The following is a 15081-nucleotide window of genomic DNA, read 5'->3' as shown; positions in this document are numbered from 1 at the left end:
CTGTGAACAAGAGCAAGAAACAGTTCAGCATCTGTTGACTGGTTGTGTCTTCGCCAGGCAATTTTGGCATAGCATCCTCTCCCCCTTTGGTATGGGCCACTTAACTCCAGGACTAGAGGATACTAATTTTGCTGATTGGTGGGGTCTAGTGACCATTCAGGTGCACAAAAGCAAGAGAAAGGGAGTCAACAGTGCCATTATTTTGGGAGCATGGTGCCTTTGGTTGCATAGAAACAGAGTTATTTTCGATGGAGATTTACCAACCATTAGCAAGGTGCATAGAAGCTTCATCGACGAGCTATCCTTATGGGTGCTGGCTGGTGCCAAACACCTCGGAAGCCTTGGGCTTGCTGCTGCTCTAGGCGTAGCAGGCCCGACTTAATTTTTTTTCCTTGGTCGTCTTTTTGTATCTTAGTCCTATGGATAGTTTTATTTATGCTTGTTGCTGCCACCATAGGGTGGTTTTTTGTACTGGTCCTCTTGGACCTTAATTTCCCCTTCTTCTTAATATAATGATGCGCAGCTCTCCTGCGTTTTTTCGAAAAAAAAGTAAATGCAAGTTCTTCATGTGGCTCGTGGCCCACGATCGCTGCTGGACAGCAGACCGACTAGCAAAAAGAGGACTGCCTCACCCTCAATTTTGTACACTATGTGATCAAGAGGAAGAAACGATAAACCACTTGCTGGTTTCCTGCGTTTTCTCTCAGGCTGTCTGGTTTCAGATGATGAAATCTGTTGGGTTGCAGCACCTTGCTCCTAACCCTGCGTGCTCCTCCTTTGAAAATTGGTGGGAAGGGTTTGCTGCATTTTCTGCTGGTCTAGCAAACACAGGGCTGCACAAGGGCTTGAATTCTTTGATCATTATTGATGCTTGGGCCATCTGGAATCACCGCAATAGCTGTGTTTTTAATGGTGTGCAGCCTAGTCAAAGCATGGTCATCAATTGGGTCAAGGAGGAGGCTCATCTCTGGTATAGGGCTGGAGCCAGGGATTTATCTAACATCCTTATGCTCCAGTAATTTCAGTGGGTAATCTTTAATTTGAGTCTCCATGGTCACGGGACTAGATGTCTTTTGTTGTTGTTGATGTTAATTTTCTCCTCCCTATAGCCTAGTGTTTGTGGGTTCGGGTGGAGTTGTACGAGGTTTCCTTGCCTCACCCTTTCTTCTTAATATATTGATACACAACTCTCCTGCGTTTTCGACAAACTGCTAGTAGTTAACCACATTTTTTCTAACTATCATAAAAGAAAGAAAACATTGTTGCATTGACATGATCTATTTTTTCATTCATGCAAATTAATCATTCTCTACCATGCTCATTTAGGTAGTGTTTGGTTGAGGAGCCAAGTAGAACGGAGCCGTTCCATCCCTGATTCTAGGAACGGAGCCGCTCTGTTCTGTGTTTGGTAATTTGGAACGGAGCGGCTCTGTTTTTTGTTTGGTTGCAGAGTGAACGGAACGGAGCGTGACTGTGAGAGCGGGATCGGAACGGAGCGGCTCCGTCCGGTTGATTTTTTGGAGCGAAATGGTTCCGGATCTGAGGAGAATATTCCCTAATTGGAGCCATTCCGTTCTAGTTCCTTTGTAACCAAACAGCAACAAAACTGGGACAGAACGGTTCCGTTCTACTTGGCTCTTCAACCAAACACTACCTTAGAGAGGTGTACACTTCACTTTTCAGACAGTTGCATCAGCCTTATGTGTAAATAAAATAAATGAATAATGTGCAGAAGTGTACCAAATTGAAATGTATGATCAAATTTGAAGAGCATGACATGAACAATGGCTAGTTAAATCAAGTGCTGATGTGGCATAATGCTGCTGCTTGTTTAGATAATAGAAAAATTAGAAATACTTGGTTCTCAAGGATGTAAAGGAGAATGCTTGACCTTTAAATTTAATCTCTATTTTCCCTTTATTTATTGCTGATCTGAGTTGTTCTTTGTCAGAGCACTACAAGTTGGTTAAGATGGACAAAAAAATTGCAGCCTCAGCTTCACCGCTCAAGACAAGCCATGCAAGAACAGTAAACATATCTTCAACTGGTGTTTCTAGAGCTGCTACCTTATTGGGCTTGGAGGAGAATACCCTTTCAACACAATTTTTTGGACATGTGAGTGATAAGTTAGGTACGGAGATAACTGTTAAGCGGGGAAATCCAGAACACATGCTTGATGTTGCATCTGCACATGCAATTTCTAGTGGCACTCATAAGGGTTTTATTTATCCAACAGAAAACCCCACACATATGGATAAACATCAGCAGTTTGGATTTTCTAAAAGTTCTACCTCTTACGTTGGTGAGCATTCTATCAGGTTCAGCACTGCAGGTGGCCGATCAATGGCTATCTCTGTCGATGCACTACAACGTGCGAAAAGCCTTTTGGGTGATTCAGATTTAGTGGTTTCTCCAAATGGTTCAATTGGTCGCTCTTTGGCATCAGCTATAGAGAATCTACCAAAACCAACTATTTCTCCGAAAGGAGATGTATCTAACCTATCATATGGAACTAGAGCAATAGGATATGCTGTACCTGACACCCCTGTGACTAAAACAAGTGCTAATCAGTTTCATATGGGAAGGGAATATCGTCCAGTCAATGAAATTCCAAAGGTCCCCAAGCCTCCCTCCAGATGTTTATCTGAAGGCGACAATGCGAGTAACTCTAAAGACAAGACCCAGTGGCACCATATGCCAGCTGGACCATTGGTTGACATCACTAATTACATGGCTACATGTTCTGGAAATACGGACTGCTTAGCAAATGGAAAGAGAATTATTGGGGGGAGAAACTCCGTATCTCCATTCAAACGGCCCCGTTCTTCCAGGTCCTTTGATTTACTCTTTCTAGCAAGTTTTAAACTCTTTCATGTCATGCTCCTGATACATCCATGGTAAAACTGGCTAGGTTCATCACTCCAATAAAAAACAACAAACTATCTTCTGCTGGTAAGCTGATGGTCATACGTAGTTAGCACATTCTCCAGATTCATTCCTACTTGATAGGCTGGAGTATTTTTCACAGGAGAATCCATAGTGCCACCAATGCAGATCAGTCCCTGTAGGACAATGCTATCTGTACGTTATCCTTTCCAACATCAAAGGAAAAATTATAAAGAATATTTTGGTGGTCCTCCTTGCTTCAAATATTTGGTACAGTGTTGCGTCCTTGCATTTCATTTCTGCTGATGTGTTATTTCTTAAGTGTGTTAACTATGAATCTTTTCTTGTAAGCAGACTGAACATGTGACTGATGATGTGAAGCTCATGGATGCAAGAAGAGCTGAGAAGTTTAGATTTCAGCATATGGATACTGGTGCAGAAGAGTTTCAGAAAATGCTGCTCACATGTGGTGCTTCATTGTCATGTGCAACAAAAGAGTAAAGATCATTCTTGAATGTCATGTTCCACTATTTCATGCTGATGATACAAGATTGACCTTTAGGGTTGTTTGGATTGTGGGATCAGAGAAGTGGGATTTGGATTAGGATGTGGGGTGATATAATGCTAACCTTTAATAAAAAAATAATGAAGAATTCTGCTCAATAACCCACTAAAAAAATAATGAAGAATTCAGCTGCAGCAGCCCCGACATTAGCATTGACAGTAATAAAAAGCACCGTCCTTTATGTCACCAAGTCTGTTAGTTTATTCCAGGAAAAGACATCAAAAGCTACAGCTGATTGACAGTATTGATGAGAATGGCAATGTCGGGGCTGCTGCAGATGCTATAATTTCTCCAGCTTCGGCGACTGGTTTGGCTGCTGATGGGACAGATCACGTTGGTCAGGGCCCAGTCATTATCGGGGATGTGGCAGATGCTATTGTGTCTCCAGCCACGGCAATAACTTTTACACGTTCTGAACCTATTTTGAGTTTGGTTGAGCCTACTGCGGCTGTGGCAGACATTCTGATGTCTCCAGCTGGGGTGGCTCCCAGTCTTCTTCCTTCTTCTGGCGAGCAGGAGACTTCCCAGTCTTTGCAGAGAGAAGAGTTCATTAAATCTGTTACTCGGCAACCTTCTAAATTGCTTCCTGCTCCTCCAGTCATCTTGAAGAAGAAGGACAACAAACTGCCCTCCAGATCGGTGCCACGTCGCAGCCGCAGATTTGCTGGTGTAGGCGTTGAATTTAATGCCTCTGACCTTGACAGACGTGCTATCAAGAAAATCATGAAGGCAGTTGGTTTAATTGCTGATAATGTGGGGATTGACCAGAGGGCTCAAGAGGAGTATGCTGATCTTTTCAAGACATTTTTGTCTGATATTCATGTAAAAGCCCTTGCAGCCTTGTTTGGCTGGCAGGTTCCTGACCAACTGTAGGACCTAGGATTGGATCTGCTTTGTTTTTCCTTTTGTTGTTCTCATCGCCCTTGTGTCAATGAATCCGGAACGTGTTCTGATATGGAATGTAAGAGGATTAAATTCCTCGGCTAGGCAAGACTCAGTCCGTTCTTTAGTTACTTCCTCAAAAATTGATATCATTTGCTTACAAGAAACTAAATTGGATGTCGTTACCAGAGGGGTCCTCCTATCAGCCTTAGGCTCCGAGTTTCTTAATTTTATCGAGCTACCTGCTGTTGGCGCCAGTGGTGGGATTTTGGTGGCTTGGAAACAAGATGTGGTTGTCACAGGCACGCAGTATATCCGGAATAATAGCGTCTCAGTACAATTTCTCAATGGAAATGGGAGCCCCTGGTGGCTTACTTGTGTTTATGGACCGCAGGGAAATAATGATAAGATCCTATTCCTGCAGGAACTCAGAAATCTGAGGGGGCTGTGTCTTGGACCATGGATGATTGCTGGTGATTTTAATTTGATCTATAAAGCTGAAGATAAGAATACCCCACACTTCAACCGGGGTATGATGGGAAGATTTCGCAGTCTGATCAACGACCTTGCTCTGAGTGATCTTCCTCTGAATGGTAGAAAATACACGTGGTCCAATCAGCAGGCTAATCCTACCTTAGTGAAGTTGGACAGGGTTTTATGTACCTTGGATTGGGAGGAAATGTTTCCGAATTCTCTGCTTCAAAGTCTGGCCTCCAATGACTCTGATCATTGTCCCCTTCTTTTGGGTTTGAGGGATAACATTTCGGGTAGGCGCAGGTTCCATTTTGAAGCTTTTTGGCCCAAGATTGATGGTTTTTTGGAGGTTGTTCAGTTGGCATGGCATTCTGTCCCTGTTTCGAACTGTCCTTTTTCCACTCTGAATCTTAAGTTGAAAGCTGCTGCTAAAGGGCTGCATGAATGGAGTGCTAAAAAAGTTGGAAATATTTCGTCCACTTTGGCTCTGGCCCGAGTGTTGTTGCATCACTTGGAAGTTGCCCAAGACTCTCGCCTGCTGTCTCCAGCTGAGTTGTGGTTTAAAGTAAATCTTAAGAAACATTCTCTGGCCCTTGCTTCCCTTCAAAGGACTATTGCTAGGTTGAGGTCCAGAATTGGGTGGCTGCGTGAGGGGGACGCCAACACTAAACTGTTTCATATGCATTCCAGATTTCGAAAGAAGAAAAATTTCATCACAAAATTGGTGTCCAATGGAGCAGTCCTCTCTAGTCATGATGACAAGGCCAATCTGATTGATGATTTTTATGGCAGGCTGCTGGGGCTCTGCAGTGATAGAGAGCATACTATATCCTTGGAAAATTTGGGGATTCCAAACTTTGATCTGTCAGCCTTGGATGCCCCATTCTCAGAAAAGGAAGTGTGGGATACAATCTGTCTTATTCCCTTAGATAAGGCTCCTGGTCCGGATGGTTTCACAGGGAGATTTTATAAGGTTTGCTGGGATATTGTCAAGGTTGATGTTATGGCTGCGTTTTCGGCTGTTGGATGCAGAAGATTCATTAATTTTCATGTTCTAAACACTGCATATATCACCCTCATCCCAAAGTTTGAAGGGGCTGATCAAGTAAAAGATTTCAGACCTATAAGTTTAGTTCACAGCTTCGCAAAACTGCTCACTAAACTCCTTGCTAATCGTCTGGCGGGTAGATTACACACTATGGTGTCTCCTAATCAAAGTGCCTTTATTAAAGGTCACTTCATTCAGGATAATTTTATGTTAGTGCAACAGACTACTCGCTTTCTCCATCAACATAAGCTTTCTCGAATCCTCCTGAAGTTAGATATCTCAAAGGCTTTTGATTCAGTTGCTTGGCCTTTCCTCCTCGAAGTTCTGCAACATTTGGGCTTTGGTCAGATATTGAGGGACATTATTAGTGGTTTGCTATGGACCTCTTCATCCCAGGTGTTACTTAACGGACTGCCTGGACAGACTATTATTCACCGACGTGGTCTTAGACAAGGCGATCCCTTGTCCCCTTTTCTGTTTATCTTGGTCATGGATATTTTGGTATTCTTATTTAACCGTGCTGAACAGGTTGGGCTGTTGCAGCCCCTTGCCCCACGGATTTTGCAGCACCGGATTTCGTTATACGCTGATGATGTGGTGATATTTCTTCGTCCGACTGCTTTGGATATCAATATTACTTTGGATATTCTTCACCTCTTTGGAGAGGCTTCCGGCTTATGTACTAATGTCTTGAAGAGCAGTGTATATCCTATTAGATGTGACGATCAAGACCTTGCTGTGCTTCATGACTTGCTACCTTGCGAGGTGGCTGATTTTCCTTGTCGGTACTTGGGTCTACCGCTAGCTATTAAAAAGGTCACTAGAGATCAGATTTAGCCCATCATTGATAAGATTGCAAATAAACTTGCTGGTTGGAAGGCTGATTTATTGACTAAATCTGGTCGTAAAATCCACGTCCAGTATGTTCTCACAGGGATGGTCATTTATCTTGCTATGGCTGTGGATCTTCCAGCTTGGGCGCTCAAAGCTATTGACAAGATTCGTCGTGGGTTTCTATGGAGAGGGCGGAAAGATGCAAGAGGTGGTCACTGTCAAGTGGCCTGGGGGACTGTTTGCAGGCCTATTGAGCTGGGTGGACTTGGTATTTCGAGCTTAAAAGAGCTTGCGTGGTCACTTAGAATGCGCTGGTTATGGTTGGCAAAAACTGATCCAACTCGCCCTTGGATTTCTATTTCTATCCATGTTCCTAAGAAAGTAAAAGATTTCTTCTCAATGGCTATGCAAACTGATATTGGTAATGGTGCTTCCACGCTTTTTTGGACAGATAGGTGGCTGTCGGGACATAGAATTGCAGATTTGACTCCACGGTTATTCAGAATTATTTCTAAGCAAAGGACTAATCGGAGAACAGTATTGGACGCTCTTTCCAATCACAGCTGGATTTCGGACATTCAGGGGGGCCTTTCAGTGGGTGTTATCAACGAGTATCTTCTCCTGTGGGATTTATTAGATTTGGTTCAGCTAAGACCTCATGTTGAAGACAAGCATTTCTTTCGCCTTGCTGCCAATGGAAAATATTCTTCCAAGGAAGCTTATATGGGTTTCTTTATTGGGTCAATTGAGTTTGAGCCTTTTCATATAATTTGGAAGACTTGGGCTCCTCCGAAATCTAAGTTTTTCATGTGGTTGGTCGCTCATAAGAAGGTGTGGACAGCTGATAGGTTGCAAAAAAGAGGTATGGATCATCCGGAGAGATGTCCATTATGTGATCAGGATCAGGAAACCTTAAATCATATGCTGCTGGGCTGCATTTTTGCTAGAGAATTTTGGTTCAAGCTGCTTCTTCTTGTAAATCTACAACACTTGGCCCATCAGTCCTGTGAAGGGGTTTTTATGGATTGGTGGCAAGACTTGAGCACCAAGATTCCTGGGGTTGCAAGAAATGGTCTTAATTCTCTTGTCATTCTTGGTGTTTGGACCCTTTGGAAACATCGCAATGGCTGCGTTTTTGACAATAAGAGTCCTAGTGTGGCTGCTGCTATTAGAAGCATTGGTTTGGAGATTGATCTTTGGGTTATGGCTGGTGCAAAGAAGCTGTCCTTGCTTACTGCCCCCATCCCAGGTCTACCTGTTAGCTAGTTAGCTGTAGTGCTGTTTTGGTAGCAGTGTTTTTTGTCATGGATGGTTTCATTTATGCTTGTTATTGGCCGCCGTAGGGCGGCCTTATCTGTATCTTGGGGTCCTTTTTGGACCTTTTTTCCCCTTCTTAATATATTTTCGCGCAGCTCTCCTGCGCTTTCGAGAAAAAAAAATAAGCAAGTACGATGTTAGGTAACCTGATGTGGTGCTTTTGCTCAGTAAGTGACATGTGATTTAAAAAATGTTTGATCATTACCTTTCGAGTTTCATGTGTGTACTTAAGACTTTATTTGACTTGAGGGTGATAAAATTTCTTCAGACATCCCTGCTATCAAGTCACTTTAGTTTTCCTGTTTTAGATGGGTCAGTAACCACTATAAATGGATTGTGTGGAAGCTTGCTTCACTTGAGAGGTGCTACCCAACTAGAGTTGCTGGTAAATTCTTGACGGTTGACAATGTTCTTGAGGAGCTTAAGTACCGGTGAGATGAAAGGCATGTCTTCTATTTTTTTCCATTTCAGTTGTATGGATGCATATGATTTTATTCATGAATTTTAGGTATGACAGAGAAGTGAATCATGGTCATCGATCAGCAATAAAGAAAATTTTAGAAGGGAATTCTTCACCATCTTTAATGATGGTCTTGTGCATTTCAGCTATTTACTCTTGTCCTTACCAAAATAACAATAAGTTGGAGGTTAACAAGGTAGATACTAATGAAGACAACAGTGGCAACCAAAGCTTCTCTGCCACTAATAGAAACATGTCTGCAAATATTGAATTAACTGATGGATGGTATGTGGTTGTGTTCACCTTATTGCATTGCATTGAAACTGAATCACACCAACAAGTTCCATGTTGGCTTCTTCACAGGTATTCACTTGATGCATCATTGGATGTGGCACTTCTGGAACAACTAGAGAAAAGAAAGCTTTTCGTAGGGCAGAAGCTTCGGGTAATATGACATTTTTATTTTTCAAGGGACATGGCTGTAGTTATTACAAACTTCTAACATATTTGACCTAATATGTGCTCCGTCTTGGCAGATATGGGGAGCTTCTTTATGTGGTTGGTCTGGGCCTGTGTCATTTCATGAGGTTTGCCTGATGCATGTTCCATCAGTTGTCTCTAAACAAGGAATAGTTTGTATTTAAGTATCTGTTATTGAAATCATATTTTCAGGTGTCTGGTGTTGTCAAATTAGTTGTCCACATAAATGGCACCTATCGTGCAAGATGGAATGATGCCTTAGGATTCTGTATGTGCCTGTTGTACTTAATTTTCATAAGGAACAATATCATTTTGTCTTTGCCTGTTCTGATAGCAAAATGTGTTTAGCTGGGGTTACCAATGAACATTTATGAGCAATTGTAGCTAAATCTGCACTCCACATTCTGCTTCTTTCTTACCAAAACTCTACTTTCTCTTTGATCTCAGGCAAACATGTTGGACTCCCACTGGCATTCAGGTGCATAAAAGTTTCTGGTGGTAGAGTTCCTAGGACACTGGTTGGAATCACAAGGATATATCCTATTCTCTACCGGGAAAGGTATATGACTGGATGTAAACTAACTTCATCACATTTTTCAGAAAGAAAAAAGATCTAGGATCAGATACACACATGTTTGTGGAATCTCTAGGGCCCGTTTGGATCCTTTCATTTTAGAGTAATTGGAATATACTTTATATACTAGGCTATTTAGCTTGGAATCTGATATTGAGAGAGAAATTGATCCCATAGATCCCCATGCTATGTCTCTTCTCTGCAACTTATAGCGCGCTTTTCGGCTCGCTCCCTTGTAGCAGAAGTGCAACAAATAAGTATCTCTCCCATTGGCCAACAATAGTAAAGGGCGTACCTAGTGCAGTAGGCTTCCTGCACTGTGCGGGGTCTAGGAAGGGTATCTTTAAGCGCCAAGCCTTACACGCATAATATGCAGAGGCTGGGACTTAAACCCGGGACCTTCCGGTTACAGACGGTGGGCTCTACTGCTGCACTAGGCCCGCCCTTCCCATGTGGTCAACAATAGTAAACAAGTATATTCCATATGTGACCATATTAACTTAATTGATCTGTGCTTAAATTGTGATATTAGAACGATCTCAATTCCATGGATCCAAACGGGGGCACGGGGCTAATGGCTAATTCTGTATGTCAGGTTGCCTGATGGTCGTTTTGTTGTGAGATCTGAAAGGATGGAAAGAAAGGCGCTGGAACTATACCACCAGAGGTACTTAGTTATGTGATTAGTAAACAATACAAATGAATGCACTGAACGGTCACAACTCCTTTAGCAGAAGTAGATTAACTATTAAACTATCAAAACAACATTACAATCTCTGATACATGTGCAGAATGTGAATTAATATATCTGACATGACTTTTTTTGCTTGCATGTTTTGTTGTATGGGGCTTATGATGTTTATATTATCTATATGTACTAATGTGTATCCATTACCTCTGCTCACCGTGGCAGCTCATAATTGGGTTCTCTTTCATTGCCTTTCTCTGCAATTAAGATTGCAGTCGTCCTCTTGAATATCTTATTAATGGTCTGTTATATTTATTCAAGTGTGCACTGCTGATATTCATGCACACTATTATACTAGTATCTGCACAGATGTTTTCCCTGATATTCAGTAGGCAAGACTGTTGGAAACTTTTTTTCTTCGAAAACACGTCCTTCGACATGACTGTTGGAGAAACCATGTTGCTAAAACCACTTGCAAACATATTTGCGTCCCAATAATTAGAACCATGTAGGTTCCATGCATTGTTGAATGGTGATAGGCAGACACCGTTGTGGGTTGGCTATTGGCACAACTGAATCATGCAATATTCCCTACTGTGAAGAAACTCACTTTATTAAATCTATAGACCTCTACATACCATCAGTGAAAGTGCATTTAGTGTTGCAGGGGATATATTATATATATCCAGGAATGTGGGACAAGGCCTATTACAATATACATAGCACACTAACACCTCCCGCAGTGTCAACTATATCCTGTATAGATGTTGAGGCTGGACTGAAACTCAGAGAACACTATGGAAGCCCCTTGGTGAAGATGTCGGCGAACTGCGAAGTGGTCGGGACGCTGAGAACGCGGACATCTCCGACAGCCACACGCTCGCGGACAAAAGTGAAGGTCAATCTCCACATGATTCGTGCGTTGGTGCTGCACGTGATTGGTAAAGAGGTAGACTGCGCTGACATTGTCGCAGTAGGCAAGGGTGGCGCGTGCGAGGGCTGTGGAGCTCCTAGAGTAGCTAACGGAGCTAACATGATAGATGGTTGTGGCCGATTTTCGATCCAGTTTTAACATCTGTACATGATAGAGTTGTGACTGCTGGGGGTATTAGAGTACCCATTTAGGGTTTTGGGGTTAGCCCCTTGTAATACCCTTGTATCATGTTATACCCTTGTATAATGGTAGAGTTTAGAGTTATACCCTTGTATAATGGGCTAGACCCAACAATCTGAGTCTATTAATACAACTCCCAACCCTGAGTTAGGGTTAGGGTTTCCCATATCCAGGAATGTGGGCCAAGGCCCATCACAATATATACACAACACACTAACATTTAGAGTAGAGCCCTAAAGTTCTCAGATCAAAGTTAAAAGTTAGTTTTAAATTTATTGATTCACTTTATTTAATATTACCCCCTTTTATGTGATCACAATAACATTACCGTTTCCTGTAGAGTATCTAAGATCACAGAAGATATTCTGTTTGAACAACAAGAAAACTGTGACAGTACTGATGATAACGAGGAAGGGGCTACAATTTGTAAAATGCTAGAGCATGCCGCTGAGCCTGAGTTTATACTTGCGGGCATGACTCCAGAGCAGTTGAAGTGTTTCTCATCTTATATAGAAAAGCAAAAGGTAAGTAGCCTGGCATCTGTTGGTTCATATTTACATGGAAAGTTACACATGCTTTGTCGTTATGCTGCAGATTGTTAAGCAAAATGAAGTATCTGAGAAGGTTGAGAAGGCCCTTGTTGTTGCTGGCCTTAGTTCAAGGGATGTTACACCATTTTTGAAAGTGAGAGTGATTGGCCTTGTCAATAAACATTCAGCTTCCACATCCAGTAACAAGGAAGGGCTAATAACAATTTGGAATCCGACTGAGATGCAGGTATGTCATGATCATCCTGCAGTCTAGATGTGTTGTATACATCTTTATGGTTTAGGGTTTTATGGCTAAGGGTTAGGTTCTGGATGAATGGATTTTTGCTGTAAACCATTAAAGCTTCATCATTGCTATTGACAGAAAGATAATCTTGTGGAGGGACAAGCTTATTCTGTTATGGGATTGGTACCTTCGAACTATTGCACCGAAATCATGTACTTGCATGCTAGAGGATCATCTACAACATGGAAGCCCTTAGCATCAGCTCAGACTACAGATTTTAAGTAAGCGCATTGGCTGCACTCCAGTTACATTTCATCGGTTCAACCTTAACCATGTTTCTTTATCCAGACCATTCTTTACCCCTCGTAGAGCAATTGAACTCTTGAAATTTGGTGAGGTGCCGATTTCAAGGTAAGTCTAATCTCATATTTAACCTTCACAATATTCTTTCATTGTATTAATGAACCTATTGAATAATTCCTATTGGTTGCAGTGAATTTGATATTGCAGGTCTTATTTTATATGTTGGCAATACTTATTTATGTAACAACAAGAAAAAGCAGTGGCTTTTTTTAACAGATGGATCTAAATTTGTCTCTGGGCAAGGGTGTGAAGAGCAAGATTGTCTTCTAGCTGTTAGCTTTTCGTCCGCAACCACTGATGAAGACTCTACATTATTTAGTTACACTCTCTCTGGAAATACAGTATGTTTTATTTTGATTTTGTATGTTGAGTTTCTGTTTCTTGTTTTGAAACCTCTAGATGGAACACCAGTCTGGGAAATCTACTGCTAGACATTTGAAGACCATTTGAAAGTTATTACATTTGTTCAGCTTTAAGTTAAACCCTTTCAAAACAAGTGTGGCTTCAGCTTATTGCTAATTTTCTTGCTCAGGTTGGTTTTAGTAATCTGGTCAAACGACAGAAAGACGAGACGAGGCAAGTATGGGTAGCTGAGGCAACAGAGAGCTCAAGCTACACTCTTTCCAACGAGATTCCTAGAAAATCTCACCTAAAAGAAGCTGCAGTTTTGGCTGAGAGATGGGCTTCTAGATCTTATCATGTAAGTTTTCCACTCCTGACAACAACCTGTTAGGCGCGAGTGCTATATTTTTATGATGATTCTAGTGCCACTCATTATTTTACTGCGATACCAATGGCCCTTGCAGAAAATTCAAGAGCTAAAAGAAAGGGTTTTATGTATAGTTGGCAACGCTGGTGTCTGAATTATAATAAACGGTACCACCTGCTGTTTTTGGAAATGGTGCAAGATTTTGCTTGGGGGTTGTCTTAGCTACACCATTATTTCTCACTGATGTTGGTTGGTTCTGGTTGGAGCCTTTTTAACGCAATATGAATGGCCCTTGCAAAAAACTTCAAGAGCAGCAAGATCCTTGCACAAACTTCAAAAATCAACTTGAAGATGTACACATTTGAAGACACGAGGCTTCAGGGCTGTTTTCTAAGTCTGTGTATAAAGCCTTTTTCAGAGGGTCGATTAACTTTGAGCCGTGGAAAAGGTTATGGAGATCTTGGGCGCCGCCTAAATGCAAAACTTTTCTCTGGCTAGCCATTAGGAACAAATGTTGAACTGCAGACAGATAGGAGAAGAGGGCTTTCTCACCTAGAGGCCTGCCCCCTCTGCGATCAAGAGCAGGAAACAGCTCAACACATCCTAACGAGTTGTGTTTTTGCAAGGCTTTTTTGGCACAACATTATGGCTCCCTTCGGTATGGGTACCTCACCCCGAGTCAGAATGAACTTATCCTTTGCAGATTTGTGGCGAAAAGTGAGCAACAATGTGCATAAAGAGAAGAGAACAGGAATAAACAATGCTATTATCTTGGAGGCCTGGTGCATTTGGCGGCAAAGAAATCGTACGGTTTTTGAAGGAGATTTGCCAGCTGTTAGCAAGGTGCAGCAAAGTTTTCTAGAAGAGCTAACATGTTTGGTCTTGACTGGGGCTCATCACCTTAGCATTTTAGGGATAATTGATACTCTTAGAGCGGTCGGATTGGGCTCTCTTGATCATATGTAATTTTTGTTTCAGTTTCGATGTGGTGTGGGTGATGATCTTGCTCAGCAAGATCCTCATCTTGTAGGATTTTCTTTTCTCTCTAATATAAAATATGGGACGCGTTCGAGAAAAAAAAACTTCAAGAGCTAAAAGAAAGGCTTCTATGTATAGTTGGCGACCCTGGTGTCTGAATTATAATAAATGGTGCTGCCCGCCATTTTTTTTGGAGATGATGCAAGATTTTGCATGGGGGTTCTTGCCATAACTACATGTCTACATCAATATTTCTCAGTGGTACAATTAGAAGATCAACAACCCACATTGGCACATTGTATGCACAACTTTCAGAACTTCGGCCTAGCCATAACCACTACCGTTGCTATATTTTTGCACTTACAGGGCTTGCTATATTGGGCTGGACAGATCAGAGTTCGACTCTACTCATATGGGAACTCATACGCGAATGACCACCAGAAAGTATATATATGCAGCCAAGGTGTATTGGAGTGCCTCGTTGCCGAGAAGTATATTTGAGCTGAGCAGATATCGGTTGGTTCTGGAGTGTGCATGCAGTGCAGTGGTACCAAGCGTGTGCTGAGCCAGAAAATTGAATAAGAAGTGGATTCAAGCCCCTCCAATTCCATCCACAAAATTAAGAACCACAAAATTTAAAAGCCAATTCATCAACCATACTCCTGCAATAATGGCAGCAAAACCAAAAATAAAACATTGGAAGGCCTTTGAGCACTATACTTATTTTGAACGAGGGTCGAAAGCAGAGGACGTTAAGGGCGAAGGAGAAGGCCGACCAGCGTGACCTATGGGGAGTGGTGGTACCACGGTGTGACCCATGAGGTGGTGGTGGTCTGACGGTGTAGAAGCTTACAGTATGGGTAGTTCATCCCATCGAAAAATGGAGGTTTGCCAACACCTCGTTCCATGTGACCTTCGTGGATCTACAACCAATT

At 42.1% G+C, this 15081-nt stretch overlaps 1 protein-coding gene across 19 annotated transcripts in view; it reads left to right on the top strand.

The window, feature by feature from the left end:
• Positions 1-14360, top strand: part of LOC103641455 (uncharacterized protein) — a 28133-nt gene extending 13773 nt beyond the window's left edge. For 4 of the 19 annotated variants that reach the window (XM_020545797.3, XM_035963420.1, XM_035963419.1 and 1 more), the window contains exons 15-33: positions 1952-2131; positions 2237-2831; positions 2912-2952; positions 3029-3156; positions 3241-3383; positions 8315-8437; positions 8515-8751; positions 8830-8911; positions 9003-9053; positions 9139-9214; positions 9394-9505; positions 10116-10187; positions 11663-11846; positions 11917-12099; positions 12235-12377; positions 12445-12507; positions 12590-12800; positions 12992-13159; positions 13266-14360. In XM_020545797.3, coding sequence (XP_020401386.1) covers positions 1952-2131; positions 2237-2831; positions 2912-2952; positions 3029-3156; positions 3241-3383; positions 8315-8437; positions 8515-8751; positions 8830-8911; positions 9003-9053; positions 9139-9214; positions 9394-9505; positions 10116-10187; positions 11663-11846; positions 11917-12099; positions 12235-12377; positions 12445-12507; positions 12590-12800; positions 12992-13159; positions 13266-13322 — 2849 coding nt within the window. In that variant the 3' untranslated portion in view covers positions 13323-14360. Of the gene's footprint in view, positions 1-1951; positions 2832-2911; positions 2953-3028; positions 3157-3240; positions 3384-8314; positions 8438-8514; positions 8752-8829; positions 8912-9002; positions 9054-9138; positions 9215-9393; positions 9506-10115; positions 10188-10951; positions 11407-11662; positions 11847-11916; positions 12100-12234; positions 12378-12444; positions 12508-12589; positions 12801-12991; positions 13160-13265 lie in introns of those variants that run through there. The other 15 variants (XM_035963418.1, XM_020545794.2, XM_008664797.4 and 12 more) reach the window with 11 other exon arrangements.
• The last annotated feature ends 721 nt before the right edge of the window (positions 14361-15081 follow it).

Source organism: Zea mays, chromosome 10 (genome assembly GCF_902167145.1).
Source record: "Zea mays cultivar B73 chromosome 10, Zm-B73-REFERENCE-NAM-5.0, whole genome shotgun sequence".
Classification (NCBI taxonomy): Eukaryota; Viridiplantae; Streptophyta; class Magnoliopsida; order Poales; family Poaceae; genus Zea; species Zea mays.
The sequence above is the reverse complement of the archived record's forward strand: the minus strand, read 5'-3'. Positions and strand labels throughout refer to the sequence as shown.